The 26460-nt window shown below is 40.6% G+C and overlaps 1 protein-coding gene across 1 annotated transcript in view; it reads left to right on the top strand.

Moving 5' to 3' along the window:
* Positions 1-26092, top strand: part of LOC126262724 (cytochrome P450 6k1-like) — a 92717-nt gene extending 66625 nt beyond the window's left edge. Inside the window, exons 6-8 of the mRNA XM_049959516.1 lie at positions 5592-5813; positions 21955-22206; positions 25790-26092. Coding sequence (XP_049815473.1) covers positions 5592-5813; positions 21955-22206; positions 25790-25956 — 641 coding nt within the window. The 3' untranslated portion in view covers positions 25957-26092. The remainder of the gene's footprint in view (positions 1-5591; positions 5814-21954; positions 22207-25789) is intronic.
* Positions 26093-26460: the final 368 nt, after the last annotated feature.

Here is a 26460-nt window from a genome sequence, read left to right on the forward strand (position 1 = left end):
CCTACACATTTGTGGAAGGGTGTTGGGAAGCTGGCGAGTTTATAGCAGCGAAATTTTTCTCTGTTTTACTTACTCTTTTGTTTCTCGCTCATGCTTTTCTTTCATCCATGTACAAACAAACAAACAAACACCGTCTCAACAGGCCTTGGAGGCACAACGGTACCGACCGACCGCCATGTCATCCTCAGACCTTAGGTGTCACCGGATGCGGATACGGAGGGGCATGTGGTCAGCACACCACTCTCCCGGCCCTTGTCAGTTTTCGTGAGCAGTGCCCCAAATTCGCAGTCAAGTAATTCTTCAATTGGCCTCACAACCCCGCTGGCCAACAGCACTAAGCAGAACCGTCCAAGTGCTAGCCAAGCCCAACTGCGCTTAATTTCGCTGATATGACGCGAACCGGTGTGACCACTGTGGCACGGCCGTTGGCTCTTCCATTCATATAGCTAAAAGAATGTGCTTACTCATACTGAATAGGCACTTTTTGTACGTGGCCTGAAGCGACCTCCTTCGAATGTAAATAACGCTCTACTTTCTCACACGTAAAAGATCAGAGAGAAAAATTTAGTACGTGGTCTGACGCTAGCTGCTTCACATGTAAATAAAATTTACACACCTTAACGTGAACGTCCCAGTGTCGCTGTTTTTAAGATCTCTGCCCGCTGTTGATCAGAAGCAGCAGGAGTGATGCTAGAGCAGCAGGAAATTATTGACTTACTTTTTCCGAATATCCAAGACGTGAGACGACATCGTACCTCTCCAACCTGGGACGTTCCCGATGGTACCTGAGCTGCAACTGGGGTTTGCAAACAACGGAGCACATGAGGGCGAACTCCCTGCCAAACAATACACACCACACTACAACAGGAAAAGACGGTTAAATAAAGTAAAGCAGATTCCGCATTCTTACAAAGGACTTCACAAGAATTATAGTTTCAAGGTGTATGCTGTATGTGTTGAGATGTCAACGTCAGAGAAAAGGACAATAGCTGTGGTTAAAAGCACTCTGAACCATTCATCAGTCTCCAGGTTGAAAATATTCTGAGAAACACAGATGTAATACACATGTGACTGTATTACGTTCTGCAACTTTGTCATGCTTCACATGCAGCTGATGTTATCTTGGATACACCAAGCAATTTGCCGCACAGGCAAGACACCGAATTTGTATTGTGGGAGATGGTAATCGAGATTAATATTTTCCTCTATATCGTTAAATTGTTTGAGACGAATGCTGGGACGTTTTTTTATTTTTTCTCGAAAGAACACGACTGATTTTCATTTCCATTCTTCCCCGATAAAAGCTTCAGTTCCTGTCCAGTGACCTCGCCGTGATGTGGCGTTATAGCCTAAGCTTAAACTCTTTTTTTTTTTCGGACAATTGTCATTGTGTTTCTATAGCTACAGAATCCTTACGTTCACCAACATTTAAAGTGCAGATCTAATTGCGTTGGAATAATTACTCGTACATAACATGTTGTATAAGATATTACGTTACTTGTATTAACATAGATTACTCGAAGATTTTCGCTGATGTTGTTCACAGAAAGCTTTGGAATTGTGCACCTTTCTCCATCACACGAAATACCCTTTCCTTTTTTCTTTTCGCCGGCCGAAGTGGCCGCGCGGTTCTGGCGCTGCAGTCTGGAACCGCGAGACCGCTACGGTCGCAGGTTCGAATCCTGCCTCGGGCATGGATGTGTGTGATGTCCTTAGGTTAGTTAGGTTTAACTAGTTCTAAGTTCTAGGGGACTAATGACCTCAGCAGTTGAGTCCCATAGTGCTCAGAGCCATTTGAACCATTTGAACCTTTTTTCTTTTCGTTATTATTGCTCCATTCTTACGGGTTGAGGAAGGCTTTCAGAGGCTGTCTTAAATTTGTAATCATATGCAGATAGACTTGCACTGTAACAGGGCCTGATGCAAATATTGGCAGATAACTCTAAGCAAAAATTAATGTTATGTAATTTGCATAATAGAGAGAGAATTATCCGATGTCGTTTGACTACGAAATCAGCGATTCATCACAGCAATGACTCACGACTTTTAAGAATTTAAGAATATGTCTTGAGACTACTTTAAGTTGAATCTGCCACGTAAATCTAGCTTGATGGAAGGTATACACGCCGGCCGTTGTGGCCGAGCGGTTCTAGGCACTTTAGTCCGGAACCGCACTGCTGCTACGGTCGCAGGTTCGAATCCTGCCTCGGGCATGGATATGTGTGATGTCCTTAGGTTAGTTAGGTTTAAGTAGTTTTAAGTGTAGGGGACTGATGACTTCAGATGTTATGTCCCGTGGTGCGTAGAGCCATTTGAACCTTTTTTTGTAAAACTATCAGACCAATAGGAAAAATTTATTTTTCAGACAGCGTAACTATTGTAAGCAGAGGGAAATGTAGCAATTGGGTTATTCTTTCGTACATCCATTTTTATTTTAAAAACGAGCACACTGACGAGCCAGAACATTGAGACAACCTGTTTAATGCCGTGTTGGTTCACTTTTCAAACACAGCACATCAGCAGTTCTGCTTGGCACGGATCCTACAAGTCCTTGATAGGTTTCCAGAAGCAGGCCACTAAATTCCCGCAAATTGCGGGATAGTGGTTTGTGGGCAGGCAGCTGCCGTCCAGTATGTATTGCAGTCAGTACAGAGTAGAAACATTCGGTGGTTAAGACATCAATGTGAGTTCACTGTCATGCTCTTCAAAGCACTGCAGCACTATTCTGGAATTGTGTCCCGGAGAGTTATCCTGCTGGAAGATGTCACCGCCATCAGAGAAGGTTTCAACCATGAAGGGATGCAGGTGGTCCGCAATATGTTGACGTGGTTCACTGCTGTCATTCTGTCTTCGTGTACTACTACAGATCCCACGGAAACCCAACTCAGTGTACCCTATAGTATAATTCTGCTCTTGCGATCTGCATCTGTGACGCATAGCAGCCATTCGCTTGGATGACGGCGTGTAAGGACCCAACCATCGATATGGTGAAACAAAAAATGCGATTCGTTCGACAGGCGACACGTTTCTATTGATCCATAGTGAAAAGTCAATGATACTGTGTCCAGTGCAATAGTAACTGATGGTGTCGTTGCACAGGAAGACGTAAGGGCTGTGTGATGTGGAGTTCCATGTTCAACAATGGCCTTTGAACTGTGTACTGCGAAACACTTGTGTCTGCTCCAGGATTGTCCTCTGTCGTTGGATCCGCCACTGATCGCTCTCTATCCTGGATTCTACAGTGGGGGATCATCATCCTTATGTTTTGTGGTGAAACATGGACGTCTAGTTCCATAAAGCTTACGCGTTATCCCACTATTGCTTCAACCACTTTCCATAGGTGCTTACGAGAGTAGTACCCAAACAGGTGACCAACTTCACCTTTTCAGAGATTCTCGTTTCCAGCCACAGGGTCATAACAATGTACCCCATGTCCAAACCGCTTGTATCACTGGATTTCCGCATTTGCAGTCCATATCTTTGCTATAATTACTGCCCATTTGTCTCTCTTCCGCTTGCGTTCTTCTCTTACAGCGTCACGTACCCTCAACACCACCAAGTGGCATTCAAACTCGCGATGGGCAGGGGCCATAATGTTTTGGCTCATCATTGTGTATAAAGTACCAGCGTACGTTAAACTAAACTTCGTAATAGCTCCTCCATCTTTAATCCACATTCATAGCACATCAGCAGGACTTAATTTACGTCTAAGTGTAGAACGAACACAAAATGGTTTACCAACGGCAACACATCCACCTGATGTTGCAGCATATGACCACACGGTCTCACACAACATTAGAGTCTTTTATTAACGACAGCCCTAGGGAGAAAGTTTTCCACCGTGTAATTCCAGCAGTATTATTCTCGTCGACGCAAAATACCTGCACTTTGGTAATATTACACCGATATTTTGTTTAGTTTGGTGATAACTCGGTCCACAACTTTTGTGAAATTTTTAAATGAAATCAGTTCCGCTTTTAGCTGTTAAAACATTATTTATTGCGATTGCAGTTTCGATATGTTGCATTTTCAAGCATTTTGGGATGTTGTAACCCACTTGGTAATACAAAGCCGTGATATGCTGTTTAAGAGCTGTTGCATGAGGTGCTGTGAATTTATTAGCTGTTCCATACACCATATCCTCTACAGAGCTGGTGAAATAATAATGTAAATACTGAAGGTTAAATTTCATGCGGTAAGTAACTGGATCACAAAAGCGGCAGAGACATCTGGAATAGGTGATAAATTCACAACACCTCATGGGAATGCTCTTATACAGCGTGGCACAGCTTTATGTTGCTGAGTGGGTTACAACGTCAGACAATGCTCGAAAATTACAACGTATCGAAATTTTAGTTGAAATAAATAACGTTTTAATAGCCAAAACCGGAAACGATTTCATCGAAAAAGATTTTTGTTTCTTCGTGTTACCAAAGTTCCTCTGCAGGACCTTTAACAGGTGATAATTCAAATGTCTCTAGTGCAAAGACGCGCAGCTGAGCATGCTAATGGCTCATATCATTGTTTTTGGGATGAGCGGCTTACACTCTAAGCATATTTTCGAGAGGTTCTAAACGTACGAGATCACGCACATTTCTTGCGAGAGGGGCTGCAAGAGAAACGTTGTTCATCGCGGATAGCCTTACTCACTAAACTTGGAATGTCAGAGATTGCAAAATCTTATGGGACTTAACTGTTAAGGTCATCAGTCCCTAAGCGTACATACTACTTAACCTAAATTATCCTAAGGACAAACACACACACCCACGCCCGAGGGAGGACTCGAACCTCCGCCGAGACCAGCCGCACAGTCCATGGTTGCAGCGCCCCAGACCGCTCGGCTAATCCCGCGCGGCGATGATATTAGTACATTATGCATTCTCTACGACATACCGTACAGTGTTTTGCAATAGATGTAGACGCTGGCCGCTTCTTATTGAGCAAGTTTGGGAGGTAACCTAGTGATATATGGACTTCTGTACCCAGTTCTGATCAGTCACGTGTCACCTTCGGTGTCCAACTACTGCGCACCGAGTGTTGGGTCGGGCGTAGCAGCTCACAGGTACACGTGGACACCACCAGAAACGACAAGTGAAGAGTCTTGGTGCCCACAGGTGAAGAGGACAGGACCTGGTGGGCGGTTGCGAAGCGTCATGGGGCGGTTAAGGACATAAATGGACGATTCTAAGGGTAGGACGTTCACCCACTGTGCTTTTATTTCATTTTATGTCACGAACGTCATAGGTATGTTGTCACCGTTTTAATACTTTTAAATATGTGTTGAGTTTCCGCCACCTGATCGACAGAGCATTGTCTCCCAAGACGAATTATTGATTCGTGTTGACTTTGATCAAAATGGTTGAATGCTACCAATTATCACTGACAAAATATAACAATCTCTACATCACTTCCGAGAAATGGGTGGTACTGAAATCCGTGATTGTCATAGAAGAAAGAGAGCTAATCTCCTTACGCAGGCTTGGGACTCCAAGGAAATATTACGTCATTTCATTAAGATATTTTGTAGGGTCACCAAACTGTCGTTGTTTCTTCTGGGTTGCTAACGTCAAAATAATCCAATCCAACCGCAGATTTCCCACTGGAAGACCTGGCGGCAGAGTCTTTTGGGTTCTTCATCGCTGGCTTCGAGACTTCGAGTACCACAATTAGCTCAAGCCTATACGAACTGGCGCTGCACGAGGATATACAAAACGAGCTGCAGCAGGAGATAGATTCTGTGCTGATGCGACACGACGGCAACATCACGTACGACGCCATAACAGAGATGTCCTACCTAGACAAAGTTGTGTCTGGTGAGTTCCATACATTTATTTTATGACATGTTAAAATACTTCACGTTTGACAGATAATATATCATGGCCAATTTTTCCGTTGTTAATTTAGGCAGCTTCTTTTAGCCGAGCCACAGATAGGACGGATAAAAAACAAAAAACTACAGATGATGTCGTGCATGGTATATTTCCCCGCCACCTGTTAATAGATTTGTGTTAATTCTGAGAACTGAAGTCTCTGTGTTCAGTAATATAATGGACGAGTTCATTGAGTGTCGGATCGTGATTTGGAGTTTCACAGTTTGTTACATATTTCTATACTCCAGATTTTAAGTTAATCGTTATGTATAGTGTGATACGAGAAAAAAAAGTTTATTTAAGCGTATCAATTCGCACTGAAATTATCTGTGTTTAGATTACTGCAAAGGAAAGAACGTTACAGCCAATGAGTTATAGAACTGCTAAATAATTTCTGATAAGTATTTTAATTTGCCTTTCAATGTTACAAAAAATAGACTTGCCAAATACGCGATAAATTTAAAATTTAAAACCAGATTGGAAATGAAGGACGACGGAAAACAATTCGGAACGATTATGGGCAGCACATTCGGCACAGGCAGCGATACTGAGCCTCAGGAAAGCTGAAAAAGTCGCTGGTAATTATTTCTTTGCCTGAATCTAACATCAGAGGATGCGGTTTCTTTTCTTTAGCAACCATTTTAGAGGGTACGATAAATCAACATCGTTTCAGTTTCCTTGTTTCAACTGAAGTTTCCTTTGGACCACACTTTTTTCATTCTTCGAGAATGTTGTTCCTTCCCTCATTGGGTCTACCTTTTTCGAGTTCTTGATTTAGTTCTGCAATTATGTTCTGTTTCTTATTTTCTTATTTCACATATTCAATATCTCTTCCTACCATCTCAGCCATGTAGTTTTGGATTTTGTGGTTGTTTGCTAGGTCAAAGATTTGTTTGATTGCCCTGCCATTATTAACCCCACATTCGTTTTCACAGAATTATAATCTCCTTTTTCTCGTTACATCTGTTAACTTCTCACCTTTCACATATAGTTCTGTATGTGATCTTATTTCGGGTTTTGAATCACTGCTGCTTTAGGGTTCTTGTATTTTACTTAGGAGCCTTTTTTCTAACTTTTATAATTTAGCGAGCTCTCCCATACTTTTCAGTGTTCCACTGCACAGAGTGTTTTAGGGCTGACGACTGATTCATAGTGTTTCAGTTTTGTGTTCCAGGAGTAAGGCTTTCTAATACGTTTGTTTCTTGTTATTTGAAACGGCCTCTCCATTTGTAGTACGAATATTCTAATCTCTACTCTTGTCTTTTTCATCATACTTTTTGTATCCATTCTTCCAGGTATTTAAATAAGTCTACTCTAAAAATTTTGCTGTCATTTATTTCAAGCCGTTAGGACGCGTTCATTACGTTTGTCATGAACTGAGTTTCTTAAAACGATAGTTGTAATCCCACGTTTGCTGCTTGATGCTGTAATTCTGTAATTTTTTTTTCTTGTGCACTTTCAAGTGAGTCTGCAATAAGTGCCTTACTATCTACGTATGCTAGACAGTCTACAGTGATCTTCATTGGCTTTCTTCTTGTTTGTATACTCTTAATATCAAAACCTTCCTCCATTATCTAATCAGTTTTTCAATCGCACAGTAGGGGTAAAAGCCATCTCCTTTCCTTGTACCTGATTTCATTTACAAAGTTTCTGACATTTCTCCCATAAACTCTACTTTTCATGTTGTGTTGGTTACAGTTGATTTAATTATTTCCGTTGTTTTCTAGTCAAAACTCTCTTAAAATGTTATTTATGTATTTCTGTCAACAGAATCTAACGCCTTTTTAAAATCTACAAATGCTACCACGTATTTCAAGCATCAAATTATCCCAGTTTCTATGATGTACTTTACTTTTTTGACTTTTTATACGCAAGACCCGCTCTTCTTGAACCTCCCTGATACTCTTTTAACTCTGCGTAAAAGTGCCTTTCTACGAAATCTTGTAAATCAGTGGCAAGAGGTATATTCCTTTAATTGTTAGGATGTGTTTTACCTACCTTTACATGTAGGGTATGTATTAGGGCAGATGTCCATTTTGCTGGCTGGTTGTTTGTTAAGTTTCTTCCCCTTGGTGCTCAACTTGCGCCGTGATTTCTTTAATATCTTCAAATATTAGTGGCTTCTGGTCTGGTTCTCTTGATGTTGTGTTGACAAAATTGAAATTTTCTGGTGGTGGAAAGCAGATGTGTAAGTGATAGAAACATTCTACAAATATTTTACAGCTTTAGTTGTTATTTTATGCAGTTTTGGATATTTAAACTGTAAGCTTGTAGGTGCCTTTTTCTTAAGGTGGTTTGGATCGCTCTGTAGAAGTTCCTTTCGTTGTTTTGTTTAAACTTACATTCTATTGATGTCAGCTGATCTTTCATATGTTTTAGTCTGGCCATCTAAAGAGCTTGTGACGTTGTTTTTCTGGTTTCTATAAAGGCTTCTCGATTATTATCATTTTTATTTGCATTCCAGTGTTCCAGACTCTCTGTCTTTTCAATAATAGATCATCACAGTCATCATTCCACCAGGCGTGCTCGTGTTTATTTTTGAGGAAGATCGTTTCTTCTACTGCTTCTGTTTTTTGTTTTTGGAATTGTTCCCACGGTTCATACATTTTTTTCCTTAGTAGTGCTTTATAATTTACTTCCTCAGTTAAGTTGATTGTGCCGTATTTTTTAGGCAGGTACTGGGTGCTGCTTCTGTTTTTTGTTTTTGGAATTGTTCCCACGGTTCATACATTTTTTTCCTTAGTAGTGCTTTATAATTTACTTCCTCAGTTAAGTTGATTGTGCGGTATTTTTTAGGCAGGTACTGGGTGCTTTTTAATTATCCATCTAATTTATAGCTTCATTATGTAGATATAATAGTGTGACTGCAAACAGCATTTTTAACGACTTCAACATTATTTACATTCCAGAGTATTTACATAATCTAGTTATTCCTCTCCACAATTCGGATTTAGTGACACACATGTAGTTTGCTTCCGAGGAAACTTCTTGAAAACCGCAGACTTTAAAAATATACCACGTCCTCCATATAGGCTAGTAAGTTGTTCTTCATATGTCTTAGTTCTTTCATTGCACGACATCTTCCTACTATGCACCTGTGACGTCGTTCCTCCAAGTAATATAATTTCTTGATGGAATTCTGTTTAACATACAGCCAATTATTTGCCAAAACTCTTGTGTTAGCACTTCTTTTACTCTCTTTTTCCTCTCATTTGTTGGCAGATGTGTGTTTACAGTAGTACACGCTTTGTTTGTTGACTTAAAGGGTAATGTGGAAAGCCTTTCACTTATGGACTGAAGTTCTATTAATAAGCCTAACATTTTTTTCTTTGTGATGACTGCTTACCAAACTGTGATATATTTTACATAATACTCTTTCCTGATTTATCTTTAAAAATTCGGAATCCTTCTAAGTCAGATAGGTGTTCGTTGGTGTACCTTGTCTCTTGGAATGCAGTTATTAAAATATTCTTCCTTTTGAGGAAATGTGTTAATGTTTTATGTTGACCTGTTTTTAGAAAGGAGTTCATATTAAAGGTGGCTAGATAACTTACATTCTTATTTTTAATTTTGCGTCTTTGTGGCTTTAGTCAGATTTAAGTGCACTTCGACTCAACTTTTGCATAACGTTATGAGCCCCCAGAATCCCATTTCATTATCTTAGAAGTGAGACTCTGGTTATTCCCTGAGGTATAATCTCTTACAAACTACATTGTTGTGATGATTTCTTGAAGATTCTGTAAAGGGACAGATCGAGGTTGTTAGTTTCGAAGAGAAAATTTTCAGTAGCACGTCTGTCCACTTAGCCACTTGCTAGAAGTCAGACGCGAAGTGGGTTTCACAGGATACCCCGCCAGGCTACTCTGGCATACTGATGGTCTTGCTCAACACATTCATGGCTTTTGAACATCCCACGTTACAGTCTAGTTCGCATTCCCTCTAAGCAGCAAGCTATGCCTCCCTACCTGTTGTCTGGATCACTGTGTGCTTGAGCTACCCCGCCATGACAAGGCCTAATCTATAGGGGGAGTGCTAATATTATAAAAAAAATATCACGGTGTCTGTGTATGCTGTTTGCATTACTTGCAATTAAACAGAAAGCATACAAGTGCGTTTTTCTCGAAAGTCAGAACATCGTCACGGCCCATTTCTAAGCATCTGTATTATCTTATACACATACAAATTACGTCAGGTGCTTGATTTCATATATGAAGTTATTTGAAGGATACCAACTGGGCCGGAGGGCTAAAGCCATTATCGTAGAGTGATATGTATCCTCAATTGCGGAATAGAACTGCTGAATTACGAGTTATGACACGCGTGCAGGTTTTTTGTTTTTTATTTATTTTTTGCTCCACCGCCAATACTTATTTCAATTTTTTATTTATCTATCATTATGAACGACTTCCATACTGTTATTCTTTTCCCTGAAAGCTTCACATAAATATATAGTTGACTTTTTATATTCCACTGTATATTACACCACATCGTTTATTAGCTTGTAAGTTTCACACTCAGTGTGTAGTTTTATTACTTCATAACAGATGCAACACAGAATGTACCCCAGAATACTGTAATTCTATTGTTTCAAAGATGAATATATTTTTCTCTGTAAATTTTTACGTCCATAGAAATAAAGAAATTTCTCAGGTTAAGTTAATAGTTCGGAATTAAATTCAATAGCGTTTTTGTAAATTGAAATATGTCTCATGACAATTTTTTAACTAAACAGGTAAAGATTTATATCTTCATCGAATCGGGAGTAATTTTGCTTATACACCATACTATTTCTTGCAGCATCCGTGATTAAATCTCAGTTTCAAAATAATTGCTCTTTCCTTTAATATACACATATGTGCTCATAGGGGTTCTCTCCTACGGAGTCCCGTGTTCAACACTATAATGTGAGTTGAAATGAGTGCTCCGAAACACTTATGCCTGTACCAGCACTGTAATCTGCAGATCGACTAATATCCTGTTGTACAGAAAGGGCACGCCTCCGTCCTCCACCGTCTGTAACGAGACACAGCTTGTCGTCTGCTTGTAGTTCCACTGTCCTTCGACCAGTTTCCATAGAACCTTACAGCAGTAGCACGTAAACAGCCGATGTGTTACAGCGCTTTCAAGATGATCGTTCCCTAACACCTGGTAATAACAATCCGAGCTAGTCAAAGTTGTATATGTCAGTTTCGTCGCCAGAATGGTTCCCTTTTACCTCTTTCCGCTTGCACAGGGTGCTTCAACAGGTTGAGCACAGATCGAAGGAGCTGATGGAGGCGTCGGAATACAGCTTTGGAAGAGGAACTGGCACTTCTCTGTGCAAGGTCATGATGTACTCACTGCTCCATATTCCAGGCGCCGAATCAGTTAGTTACACGTTCCACAGTCCATTTGAACGATTGTTTTATCGAAATGATGTGGAACTAGTCACCTTACAGGATATATATACATGGTGAGTGTTAACGTTGATCAGCTCATCGTTATTTTAGTCATACTCATTCACCTACACTTTAAAACAAGTGTTTTTTCAAGCTATCAATTTTTAAATAGAAATTCGTCCATGGAGTATAAACATTTGTCCAGTAATAATGATTTTAAAGCTAGATTTAAAACTTGTTGCTATCTGTCAGTTATTTTATGTTATTGGGAAAATGGCCAAGAATATTTGTTGCTGAAAACTGAACTCCTTTCTGGGCCATTGATAGCTTTAATAATGGGTAATAAAAATAATTTTTATCTCTAACGTTGAAGGTATAGAAATCGCTGTTGTTTTCAAATTGTTATAGATTATTTATGAAGAATAACAATAGCGGATATATTTATAGTGGCGGCGCAGTTAAAATGCCTATTTGCTTGAAGAAGTATCTACATGAAGCCCATGGTCGAACACCACATATTATTCTCATGCTCCCTTTTCTGAAATCAATGCTTTCTTTCTAAGTAATGAGAGACTAAAGAAAATTATTCCATAAGACATTATTAAGAGGTCATATACGAAATATGACAGGAGGCTGATCCGTTTTTATCCATGATTAGCAATTATATGAAGAGCAAAAGTACCTGAACTTAATTGTTTGTAAAGCTCAGTAATATGCTTCTTTCGATTCAGGATTTTATTAATATGTACACCCGCCAATTGGACCATTCTACCTCATTTACTGACTCTTGCTCATGTGCTATATCAGTCGTTGGTACGAGTATTTGTTGTACAGAGCTTTGTCCGCATCTCGTGGTCGTGTGGTAGCGTTCTCGCTTCCCACGCCCGGGTTCCCGGGTTCGATTCCCGGCGGGGTCAGGGATTTTCTCTGCCTCGTGATGACTGGGTGTTGTGTGCTGTCCTTAGGTTAGTTTGGTTTAAGTAGTTCTAAGTTCTAGGGGACTGATGTCCGTAGATGTTAAGTCCCATAGTGCTCAGAGCCATTTGAACCATTTTTTTTTTTGTACAGAGCTTTGTCTAGTGTGTTTTTTTCAGAAGTTAGGGAGAGCCCATTTTCTAAGAAACGTTTTAAAACTCTTCGGAAAATATCATTTACTGACTCTTCTCTTGCTTTTCGTGTAATGTGATTTATTATGACAGTGGTATCGTCTGCAGAAAGAAGCAATTCTGCTCGTTGAATGTTACGTGAATATAAAAAAGCAGAACAGGAATGGATCCAGAATTAGACCCTGTGGTACTTGCTGTGTGATTTATATCCAGTCACAAAAATATTCTACTATTCCGACATGCTTTGAATTATTCATAACAATCTCAATCTCTTGCATTCTGTTTGTTAAGCAGGATTCCAACCAGCTCCGTGTAAAGCCATTACTTCCATGAGTATTTCTAACGAACTACCATGATCACCCAGTTCAATTCAGAGGAAAGATCACAAAAAATACCAGTTGGCGATATTTTATTGTTTATTGGTTGTACTGTTTCATGAGCCAATGTATAAATAGCTATCTTTGTCGAGCAGTTCTTCTGTAATCTAAACCGTAATATGCTACATAAATTGTTTCCACTTCAGTGTGAAAGTACTCTTGAGTACATTACTTTCTCGAATATTTTCGAAAATGATGTCATTAAGGAAATCGAAGGATAATAGCTGAAGTCTATCTTGTCACCTTTCTAATGGAGAGGTTTAACAACTGCGTATTTTAAGCTGTATGGAAAAATTGCTTGTGCCAATATGCATTGGATATATCACTAACGACATTACTTATTGAGTTGGAACAACTATTCAGAATTGTGTTTGAAATTTCATCAATACCACATTGGTAAGGGAGGTCCATTTGCGTGACCACCTCGCTGCCGTGACCTGACACCACCAGACTTTTCTATTCATTTATTCTATTTATTTTTTATCTTTTTCTGGGGGCAATTCAGAAGCCACGTGTACGTGACACAAATGTCCAATGAAGAAACGCTTCATGCAAGATCACTTGTAGAATCCGACGAGGTTCTTAAGGCCTGATGTACTTGGTAGAGTGCGCTAGGATTTTCTACGAAGATGTTGTGCCTGTACTGAATGTGATGGTCCCCTTATGTAACACCTTCTGTAACATTCGTGAGTAAACAGTACATATATATGCTGAACTTAAGGCACGTGTGCTATGATTATCCTTGTTGATACTGACATTCCAAATGCGACGTACGTGCCTCCAGTGCTTACTATAATCGTTCTACCAAGATAACGCTCTATCAGATGCGAGACTATGTCTAATGTTGCCATTTAGGGGACTGTCACACAGCTGTCACATTACCCAGTAAACGTTTCTGTCAACTACTTAAGAATTAATAATTGCAGGCTAGATTGTGGCCGGTGGTGGAAGTTAATACTCCTAATGTTCCAGACACCAGCTAATTTATGTGTAGAAATGACAGATATTTTGAATCTACAAGTTCGTGAACTAATACAACGACATGCGAGCTAACATCCCAAACATGTTCGGACTCACATGCGGTTCCTCTTCGTCGAAATTCCGTAGCTTAAATTCGCCTAGGGGTTGAACCGCAGATGTGGCATTACACACCCTAAATTATACACTTGTGACCCTTTGGTTAAAATGTCTGGCTGATGGCAAGTTTTCGAAATTCTATGAAACATTCAAAGTTAATTTAACATATAATAACAGTAATAACAATATTGGCAACTAAATTAACGACCCATAAATGATGTTGGCCACACAGTTGCGATTTGGTTAGAATAATGTTTATTCAAAAAGCAAATTAATATCGAAAGTTGTCGTATTTATAGTTACCGTTACACTCGAGTGGTTGTCCATTTGACACAGTTCGATCATTCACAATAAAGGTTAGAGTTCACACTAGGCGCGCGGTTGCTCACCGCTCAGAGACCAAGTCCTGCAGTACCACACAACGCGAAGTATTGTAAGCCGTTTCCCTTCTTAGCTACCTAAAGACCAAGCGTCTGCTTTCGCGTCTCCACCAGCACTATCCCTCTGCGCGTCTCTGTCCACGTGTCCCGCGTGCCGAACATCGTCGCTCAAATGACTAGTGCTACTCTCTTCCCTGAAGCCGTACGTCTGATTGTCTACAGCTTATTCTGAATTATTTCACGTTTTAACATATTTCAATAATCAAAGCTTGCCAAATTCACGTTCTAAATAAAGTAACAATAATATCCATCACATAATAAAGGTTAAGTTCTTTTACATAAAGCCAATATAATTTCCTTCTTAACTTTGAACGTCACGGCCAGTAGCCTTGCACCAATGTGCTTTCTGATAAAGAAATAAAGAAGAAAAGTAACTATTGTGTACTAAACTCTACAACAAATATTCTATTACCGAATGATTCAATAAGGTGCCATGCTGTCATCGTTCAATGTGTTTTGTGTGGAGGAATTGATGATCTGATGCTTAACTGAAGATACTGATAATTTATATTTAATATATCTTTTAAACAAATAAAGTTACAGAGTTGACATTTAAAACACTTGTCATTTTAATGATGCGCTTTTATATGAACTGTCGATCATTAAGATCGACCAAAGCATTCAGATTTTAGCATTCAGGTCTTTGTTACCAAACTTGTTAATTTCACTTTAACAGTAAATCCTAAACTATTACAGATATGACCAATATTCAAGTTTTATTGGGATCTCCATGAAAATTTATGAAAGATGGTAGATAAAAATTACTGTGGCTTTATTCCCTGAATTACTACAGAATTAAATAGTTTTCATAAATGTTTCCCTTAATGGCCGACCTTAAGTCCGCCATATGTAACACTTGCTACGCCTCCCTGGTAACAAACTGCTCCTCTACAGTTTACCCATGACGTAGGTTCTCGTCTGTCTCACTCGCACACTACAGCACTTAGGCCTGATATGCCTGGCCTCATTCAGCACAACAGACGCCTGCGAATTTCCCCGTCTCATGGCCAATCTGCACTCTTTGTGGCACACGGTCCTGGACGACAGGATTCGTTTCACAATTCCTGGAAGGCTGTCTCTTTCGGCCGTATACTTAAATGAGAGGGAAATGCTCATTAACTCACAGACCGACAGAGTCTCTTGCAATACTAATATAAATGTGACTGATCGTTGAAAACATTTACAAGTTCAGCTCTTTTGATCAAATGTTAAAGTTTTCCGACTAACTACTGTCAAATATCTTAAGTCCGACACTTCTCCTCAAAAGTTAGAATCCACACACTAGCTCATGGCAATTTTCTGACTTTTCAAAATACCTACACGATATTCCATAAGTCCATGAAACTCTTACATCTTAGCTGGGGTTCCTAGTTTTTGAGTTACAAATATTAAAAAAAGTTTTCCGTCACCCCAGTTCACAGAACTCCTGAAGATAGACGTCGACTGTGGATATTGTATCACAGACATAATCCCTTTGACTTTTCAGAGATGTCACTAAACCCGCCCAAAGATCTAAACAGCCATGCATGAGCAGCGTTTATTAGACGGAGGGAGTCCAATAGCCGATCAGTTACAGTCATTCCACCAGGAGGGAGGTGCACGGCTCGTGCTGTCTGTAGTTCAACCATGCCTAGACGGTAATTACCGCGGTTTGATCTCGGCCGCATTGTTACTTTGTGGCAGGAAGTTCTCTCAACAAGGGAAGTGTCCAGGCGTCTCGAAGTGTTGTTCGGACAGGGAGGAGATACAGAGAGATAGGGACTGTTGAACATATGCCTCGCTGACGCCGCCCAGTGGATTACCGCTACCTACGGATTATGGCTCGGAGGATCCCTGATAGTAACGCCACCATGTTGAATAAAGTTTTCGTGCAGCCACAGGACGTCGTGTTAGGACTCAAACCGTGCGCGATAGGCTGCATGATGCGCAAATTCACTCCAGAAGTCGATGGCGAGGTCCATCTTTGCAACCACGACACCTTCCAGTACAGTACAGATGGGCCCAACAACATGCCGAATGGACCGCTCAGTGTAGGCTGGTTCAAAAGATGGTTCAAATGGCTCTTAGCACAATGGACTTAACATCTATGGTCATCAGTCCCCTAGAACTTAGAACTACTTATACCTCATTAACCTAAGGACATCACACAACACCCACTCATCACGAGGCATCAGTATTGGCATCACGTTCTCTTCACCGATGAGTGTCGCATGTGCTTCAACCAGACAATATTCGGAGACGGGTTTGGAGGCAACCCGATCAGGCTGATTGCCTTAGACATACTGCCCAGCGAGTGGAGCAAGTTGGAGGTTCCCTGCTGTTTTAGGATGGCATTATGTGCGGCCGATGTACGCCGCTGGTGGTCATGGAAGGCGCTGTAACGGCTATACGATACGTGAATGCCATCCTCCGACCGATAATGCAACCATATCGGCGAGGCATTCGTTTTCATGGACGTCAATTCGCGTCCCCGTCGTTCACATCTTGTGAATGACCTACTTCAAGATAACGACATCGCTCGATTAGAGTGGCCAGCATGTTCAAAAATTGTGGAACTATTTCGATAACTCTTCTGTCTGTTGTGTCTAAGCGTTTAGTCACGCCTGTACATCGTGTTTCCCAAAACTTTCCCTTGTTCAGATTTATTCACAAGGTGTTAATTTTCTATTTAACTTCATGTATTATTTGAAAGATTCTTTTATAAAATTGATGAGGTAAGAGTTAGTTTACATGTTATGTATAAGTGGTTAATGTTAACGTTAATAAACATTATTATTTTTAGTCCTACTCATGCAACTAAACTTTACATGTTTTTCTTTATATTAATATTTTTACTGACTAGCAGTTTTTAAGTAGAAATTGGTGAATGGAATACACGGAGTTGTCCAACAGGAATGATTTTTAACTGCAATCTAAAACTTGCCTAACTACCTGAGACACATTTTATGTTATAGATTAAGAATTTTGTTACTGCATACTGAACTTCATTCTGAGCCACTTGCAGCTGTAACAATGGGTAATGAAGGTTATTTTTCCCCTGTAGTGCTGTAGGTGTTGATATCATCGTTCTTCTCAAATTGCGATGGATTGTTTATGACAAGTTTCACTAGCGAATATATACAGGGTGAGTCACCTAACATTACCGCTGGATATATTTCGTAAACCACATCAAATAGTGACGAATCGATTCCACGACCGAACGTGAGGAGAGGGGCTAGTGTAATTGGTTAATACAAACCATAAAAAAATGCACGGAAGTATGTTTTTTAACACAAACCTACGTTTTTTAAAATGGAACCCAGTTAGTTTTGATAGCACATCTGAACATATAAACAAATACGTAATCAGTTCCGTTTGTTGCATTGTAAAATGTTAACTACATCCGGAGATATTGTAACTTAAAGTTGACGCATGAGTACCACTCCTCCGCTGTTCGATCGTGTGTATCGGAGAGCACCGAATTACGTAGGGGTCCAAAGGGAACGGTGATGGACCTTAGGTACAGAAAAGACTGGAACAGCACATTACGTCCACATAGTAACACCTTTTTATTGGTCTTTTTCACTGGCGCACTTGTACATTACCATGAGGGGTGAGGTACACGTACACACGTGGTTTCCGTTTTCAATTACGGAGTGGAATAGAGTGTGTCCCGACATGTCAGGCCAATAGATGTTCAATGTGTTGGCCATCATTTGCTGCACACAACTGCAATCTCTGGCGTAATGAATGTCGTACACGCCACAGTACATCTGGTGTAATGTCGCCGCAGGCTGCCACAATACGTTGTTTCATATCCTCTCGGGTTGTAGGCACATCACGGTACACATTCTCCTTTAACGTTCCCCACAGAAAGAAGTCCAGAGGTGAAAGATCAGGAGAACGGGCTGGCCAATTTATGCGTCCCCCACGTCCTATGAAACGCCCGTGGCCCGTGTTTGTTACAACACGCAACTGAATGTCGGAGGTTTAAAGCGTCAACTTTAGGTTACAATATCTCCGGATGTAATTAACATTTTACAATGCAACAAACGGCACTGATTACGTATTTGTTTATATGTTCAGATGTGCTAACAAAACTAACGTGGTTCCATTTAGAAAACGTAGGTTTGTGTTAAAAAACATACTTCCGTGCATTTTTGTATGGTTTGTATTAAACAGTTATACTGGTCCCTCTCCTCACGTTCGGTCTGTGGAATCGGTTCGTCAGTATTTGATGTGATTTACGAAATATATCCAGCGGTAACGTTAGGTGCCTCACCCTGTATATATCCTTACGGCGCAGTTAAAATGCCTAGCTTCTTGAAGACGTACCTACATGACGTGAGTTGTTTATTGTTATTCATACTGCTCACTTTTGTGTAATCAGTACTTTATTTCTAAATGATGACTTACCCCAGGAAATTATTCTGCATAAAATTATTGATTGGAAATATGAAAATTATGTCAAAAGGTTGACAGATTTGTTTCGAGATTAGCAATTATACGAAGAGCAAACGTAGAGGATCTTACATGTTTGAGGAGCTCAGTAATATACTTCTTCCAGTTCAAGTCCACATAAATACGTACATGCAAAAATTTGATGTATTTTACCCTTTTTAATGAGCCTCAGCATGTTCAAAACCAGTTGTTGGTATGACTATTTGTTGTACAGAATTGATTATAGTATGATTTCTTTTTCCAGAACTTCGGGAGATTCCATTTTCCGAAACAATGTTAACAAGTCTTTGGATAGTATCATTTACCTACTCCAGTTGTCGTGTATCGCCGCCTCTACTAGCTCCTTCAATCTGTGCGCCGCCTTTTGAATACCCCGTACTGCGTCACATGTTCGCTACACCGTCAGGATGCATTCAGTCACACAAACTTATGCTCCCAAGTTGTAAGAGGAAATACTAAACGTGATCATCTACAACCCCGTTTGATGAAACAGTGTTCATTATATGAGCTACAATAAGCAGATTTTGAGTACTGTGATTAGATATATCGCGTCCACTCGACCTATTGTTATTTCTAACACGGACTTCCTAGTATATTTTCATGAGATTTTGTGGAATGCTCTCCATTAGTGACATACCATTATTTCTTCTTTGTTTAGCCCTAGTGTAATCTTTATTTTGTTTTGGATCATCATGGAATATAATGGGAGAGAACAATTGAATTCTGTCAAGTGCCTACATTGCAGCCACCAATTGCAACACGCTCACATGCTCTGACTAGGAAACACAGACTCGAGATTAGGAAGTGTCAGCTCCCGATTCGTTTTTTTCTTTCCTAACAAATAATTGCGAAAATATCTTCCAATATCAATAAAGGTCACCTATAAAACAAATGTCACCACATTACGTCCGCGCGGGATAAGCCGAGCGCTCCAAGGCGCTGCAGTCACGGACTGTGCGGCTAGTCCCGGCGGAAGTTCGAGTCCTCCCTCGGGCATGGGTGTGTGTGTTTGTCCTTAGGACAATTTAGGTTAAGTAGTGTAAGCTTAGGGACTGATGACCTTAGCAGTTAAGTCCCATAAGATTTCACACACATTTGAACATTTGAACCACATTACGGTGGGTTAGTGTTTGGAGGTCCACGAATGATTTATGAAGATCCTGCTGAATCGATTAAAAAAAAATTACTTCTCTGCTCGTGCTCAACAGCAGTTTCAGTCTACCTACTGGATGAAAGAATTACTCAATGTGAATTTTATTCTGACATATTAATACCTTTTGTTGTGACTGACAATCCGCAATTTTTCTCAAACACAACTTTTATTTATGTAAGTTCACAAGGTAGTTGACTGAACATACAAACGAAACGTAATCATAATGATGCCAGTTAAAGTCTCCTAATTGAGGCAAGCAAAAGTTCACTTCTGATTTTCCACAAAGGATCATGGTAACACACTCACACACTAGTAACAGTCCAATTCAGAGACGAAGACGTAATCTTCATCGGTCGCAGTACACGAGGTCGGCATCTGGCGTAAACTGAACTTCGGTGCTGGTTCTAGCCTCTAAATAGCTGTCTCCAGCGATTCAGGTTTTCACGTACTGATACTTCCTGCAGGAAGTAGTGCTCGGAATGTCTGTTTCCATCATCTTGTATGCATATAGCCGGTGTTTACCGTGGTGCTTTTGGTATGCTTTGGGCATAGACAACCTCGTCCTCTGTGGTATAATATGGATTGCCGGCCCTCAGGGGCTACCTTGACTCCGGTATAACACTTTTTTCTTTATGTTGGGCTCCACAGCTTTTATGAAGGCCTTTTAGTATATAGGACCACAAAGAAGGTGAAATATTTCCAGTGGTGCTGGTAGATTTTTTTCATTATCTGGTAGACTTTAGACAAGATGATGTCGTGCCATTCTCCAGGCCACTAAATTTCCACAGAATTAACTAGGTACAGTATCTGATCCAAAGTATCCAGACACCGCTAACTATTGCGAAATTGATTGCTAGGTGTCACAAGGGATAGACTCATCAGTACAAAAGAAGCCGTGAAGTACTTTGTTACCAGCAAAGATGCAGTAACTGCAGAATGAATCGTTCAGGAGTGACCTTGAACGTGGACTCGCTGTTGGATGTCATCTGTGCAACAGATCCATCAGGTGCATTTCAGCCATTCTAAAGTTGCCCATGTCGACCCTTGGTGATGTGAGTGTGAAGTCGAAATGCGAAGCATCAACCACAGATAAACCGAGACCAAGCAAACCTCGTGCACCCACGGACTTGGACTGTCGAACTCGGCGGATGACGTTTGTAAAAAATGGCATGGAATCAGTGGAAGGAACCGCACAGCAGTTCCAAAGTGATACCAGCTCTCCAGTTGGCACAGTGACTGAGCATACGGAGTTGAAAAGAATGGGCTACAATGGTCGAGAAGCTCCTCATATGACAAATTTCTCTTTAGTAAATGCTAAGCGAATTCCGAGGTGGTGTAAAGAGTGATTCCACGGAACTGTGGATGGCTGGAAACGATTGGTTTGGAGTGAACAGTCGACAGATGCTTGGAGAATGTTACCTGTCATCTTGAGTAGCGTCAACAGTGAAGCACGAAGGTTTCATAGTTAGGTTGTGGCGGAGAATAGCAGTCTTGAAGTAGAGTGGACTGCCCAGAGCCCTAACTGGACCCTGTGCAACATCTTATGGATGAGCGACAACGTCGACTTCTTTCCATACCCCATCATTACCTTCTTTGGTTCCGGTTCTTGAGGAAGAATGGTCTCTGATTCCTTCACAGAGATTCAGACACCTCACTGAAAGTGTCCCCATTGGTGTTCAAGCCCTCATAGAGGCGAAGGTTACCTGCTCCCGGATAAAAAACAAATAAAAAGTGCTCGGCTACTTCTGATTAGTTAATGCGCGCATTGTACGTTAAAGGAACTTACGTGTAGTATACAGTATTTTTAAAGTAAATTCTACCGGATGGCAACATAATGTTGTCGAAACTGGATGCGGAACAATAAATATTTAAAAAGGTTTCTGATGGAAAAAATAAAACTGTCCATTAACACCACAGATTATTACGTATAAAAGGATAAAGCATTCTGATAGTTTACAATCATACTTACGAACTGCCATGCGTACTATGTCAGAACCATTCTGTTTTCTCCAAAGGATACCAATTGCCACTGCAGAGGTGAATTAAGATGTGTTACTGCTCGTCAAAATGCCTGTAGCCTCTGACTGACTTCTCACTTCCTGTTTTCTAACAGAGACACTCAGAAAGTACCCGCCGCTGCCTTTCCTCAATCGCGACTGCACGGAATCCTACAAGATTCCGGACAGCGACGTCGTCGTGGACAAAGGAACAGGAATCGTCATCAGCCTGTTTGGACTTCACTATGACCCGGAGCACTTCCCTGATCCGGAGCGCTACGACCCCGAGAGGTTCTCAGAAGAGATGAAGGCCAAGAGGCACCCTTACGTGTACCTGCCGTTTGGGGACGGACTTCACTCCTGCATAGGTTTGTCTGTCTGCAGTTGTCACGGCTACCATTCTACGCGATATACATTAATATAAGTATATTACTGTAATTAGCAGCAGCACTAAAATAGTTATTAAAACAGGGACGAAAAATTTGACAGTACAATTAGCTATAGTTTGTTTCTTGAGTTTCCTGGATCAAATACAAAGCATGAGACAGGTCTGATACATTTACTTGAGTAGACTACTTGTTGAGTATTTACAGAGAGATATATTAGATCCAGTTTTCAGTGACTATAATCCAATGATGACGAGATGTAGTACGAGAAGGGACATATCAAGGGCTACATACAGGATTTGTATCAATTGGATTACGATGAGGAATAATTTTATTTATTGCATGCTGAACTGATCTTAAATCTAGATACGCCACTAACATAGCAGAACACATTCCCATGTATATTTAATGCCATCTATTAGTAATAGATCTGTACCGTGGAAGAAGTTTGAATCACAAATTTTTATTAGATATTATAAGCATATGAGTAAAAAAGTAACATACTGCTAGAAGACATCGTCCTAATACCGTGTAATACCACCTCTTACTTCGATAATGGCCTCAATTTCGCGAGTAAGAGAGCATAAAAGTTTCTTCAGGTATTCCGCACCTTGGTGAAGCCATTTATTCTTGATTACCTGACAAACCCAGCATCACCTGATTATTCGCTTTGCCAGTTTTCTATTAGGAACGAAAACAACTGAGCTGTGTTTGAGGTATGTCGCTTATTGAACTTAAAACTTGATTTTAAACAATATTTATAGTCAGATGTCCAGGCAGCTGGGCGCATCTGCTTCGCGTGTCTACAACGCGATTTTCTAAACGTCTCTTTGGCAACGCCTCTTCATAGCTCTGTGCACAACTATTGTTTTCCTTTACAGCCATTCACGGTTTGCAATTGAAAGCTGTAAAAAGCGCTACTAGATGTCAGGAATTTCCTGAAGCTGAGTCGACTGCAGGAGTATCTTAGTAGTAAAGAATCAATGCAATTTAATTTTATGCATGGTGCTCAGTTTTTCACGCATCTCAGTGTCATATGTCCTCGACTATGTGTGTTACCATGATAAATTTTGTAGGTGCACTTAGCTTCTTATGCGTATACAATCTGTAAGATGTATTGCGAATAGCGTTAGCAACACAGAAATAATAAATTTAAACGTCATTCATCATGCGGCAACTTATCAAGCAGCTCATTGTCTATGGCGTCATATCTAGTTAATTATGACAGGTAGGTGGTTCTTACCACGACAGCGATTGTCGCCTGACAGTAAGGGATACATGTACCAAGTTTGGCTGAAATCGTGGGACAGCCGCACACACATACATACGTACAGTTTTATAATATGTATGCATTAGATGCCGTAGTTAAGGAGATATGACGTCATAGACAATGAGCTGCTTGAAAAGCTGCCGCATCATGTATGACGTTTAAATTTATTATTTCTGTGTTGCTAACGCTATTCGCAATACATCTTACAGATTGTATACGCATAAGCCGCTAAGTGCACCTACAAAATTTATCATGGTAACACACATAGTCACTGTTCCTGAGTTCCTGAGTGTTACGACCAGATGAAACTAAAACAATCCAGCCCTAACCGTGGGACCGGCCGGTGTGGCCGTGCGGTTCTAGGCGCTTCAGTCTGGAACCGCGTCACCGCTACGGTCGCAGGTTCGAATCCTGCCTCGGGCATGGATGTGTGTGATGTCCTTAGGTTAGTTAGGTTTAAGTAGTTCTAAGTTCTAGGGGACTGATGACCTCAGATGTTAAGGCCCATAGTGCTCCGAGCCATTTGAACCATAACTGTGGGATATTTGATTGCTGTTGGAGACGGCTCACTGGAACTACAACACACGAAATATTAGTTCACTTTATTACATGAGTGAATAAAAAGATTTATTTCGCTTGATACAATCATTTGCCACAAGAGCGTTTGATATTTTACAGCTGTCACTGACTATTAAAGCATCACTTGATGCACTAATTTACAAACAGCTCTCTTGAAGTACAATGTTCAACATATACAAAAGTCCATTGCCATCTGAGATTTGAATAACTCTGCAGTCTACTTGATAATGTTGATTGCTTCAGCTGACGTCGCGATCTGCGGAAGAGTGTTACAGTGCTCGGCTCCATATTGACCTCTGTGGGGGGGCGCTGCTGTGCTGAGATACAGGGCATATCTTCTTCACCCTCTCCCACTCATCGTTGTAGAAACCTGCAAGACTTGGCTGATGTCTTTAGTATCCATGTGCATTACCGACTTCAGTGTGGCACCTTGACCTTTGGACGACACCAAACTGTTGCTTTACACCATTTGAAAAGAAGCAAAATCCAAATATATATGATACTTACTACACACACCTAATCTCAGCCGTCATTCATCTCACTCCATCTATGGCCCATGGTGCCCCACAGTTACCTCGGTGCCACTTTTGTATAGTACCATTTTGCCATGTACAGTTTTCTTCAACCACGGGCCCCTCGAACAATTTACAAACCTAGCCATTTCCGAAATGGGCTGGTAGCCGTTGGTTACGTCCTTTTGAACTTCAGATATATCCTTCCGTTTCCGCAGTACGATAACGACTGTGCTGTTTTCCGTGTCCCCTCGACATACTTTATATGCCCTCCACTGCCAGTGCTGGCACTTGTCCTGTGTGAGTGGTTGTTGTTGTTGTTGTGGTCTTCAGTCCTGAGACTGGTTTGATGCAGCTCTCCATGCTACTCTATCCTGTGCAAGCTTCTTCATCTCCCAGTACCTACTGCAACCTACATCCTTCTGAATCTGCTTAGTGTATTCATCTCTTGGTCTCCCTCTACGATTTTTACCCTCCACGCTGCCCTCCAGTACTAAATTGGTGATCCCTTGATGCCTCAGAACATGTCCTACCAACCGATCCCTTCTTCTGGTCAAGTTGTGCCACAAACTCCTCTTCTCCCCAATCCTATTCAGTACCTCCTCATTAGTTATGTGATCTACCCATCTAATCTTCAGCATTCTTCTGTAGCACCACATTTCGAAAGCTTCTATTCTCTTCTTGTCCAAACTATTTATCGTCGATGTTTCACTTCCATACTGCGAGCTAATGTCGAATATAGGTGGCGATCAGATTAATGGGACTGGACCGTGTAGCTTCGAGGCATTTTCTGCTTCTAGCTGCTTTACGGTGCGAGTATGACCTCAGCTATTTTATTTTCCTAGGAACGTACCAATGATTACATCCCACTACTATTAGGAGTGTAGAGTGTTCGGGATTCATACCATTTTGAATTCGCATACCTCCGTAATCTTATTAATGCGTGTTTTCGTGCAGCTAATTTATGGTATAAATATCATTCCTCTCACATTAATTCTTGATTCGGCACCAATTTATCAAAATATTAATGAAATTGAATCTTTCACATTTTTTCTCACTACTGAACTACATGAACAGTAAAGGCAAAACATGCTTTTGATATGTTTCACTGGCAAACCCCAATGGTCTATCTAGATGCCGAGATTTTTAATTGATGTAATTAAGTTATCAGCAATAGATCGAGCTTCATTTGTTTGTGTTGCAGGTATGCGACTCGGTTTATTGCAGAGCAAAGTGGGTCTTGTCAACATTCTGTCCAAGTGCAGCGTACGGCCTACTGAGAAGACTACCAGGCATATCACCTACAACACCAGAAGTATACTGCTCTTGCCCACAAAGGAAATCGAGCTGAGATTTGTGAAACGAAGCTAGAAGACTCATTATATTTCAAACAAAAAACAAGGAGCAAGTTTGAAGACTGTATCTCTCTGAATCACCTGACTACTTTGCAGCAGGAGTTACTGTTCGTTTTATTTTGTAATAATAAAATATAATAACTCTAAAGCAATTTTCTAACGTTTACTTTCTTCTTCCCAGTATGGGCAGAATCTAGCAGAAATATGAATATATGACTAGCTGTACAGTTCTCAACGCAGAAATACCCATCATACTCTGACAGCCGAATTTCCGCCTGCTTCCAGCATCAGAATGTGTCGTTGTGAAAACAAAATAAAATCCTACTTTAAGAATAGATGCACATTATTTTCAACACACCTACTCGTGTACTGGATGTCATTTAAGTAGCTAGATCACATTAGAATTTCTAGTCATGATTGAGATTATTCAACTAATCTTATCAAATTTTACTCTTATAGCATTTGCAACTTCCTATGTTTAAACTTACTTGCGATTAGTATAATGCTCGTAATCACTAGA

This window comes from Schistocerca nitens, chromosome 6 (assembly GCF_023898315.1).
Source record: "Schistocerca nitens isolate TAMUIC-IGC-003100 chromosome 6, iqSchNite1.1, whole genome shotgun sequence".
NCBI classification, from domain to species: Eukaryota; Metazoa; Arthropoda; class Insecta; order Orthoptera; family Acrididae; genus Schistocerca; species Schistocerca nitens.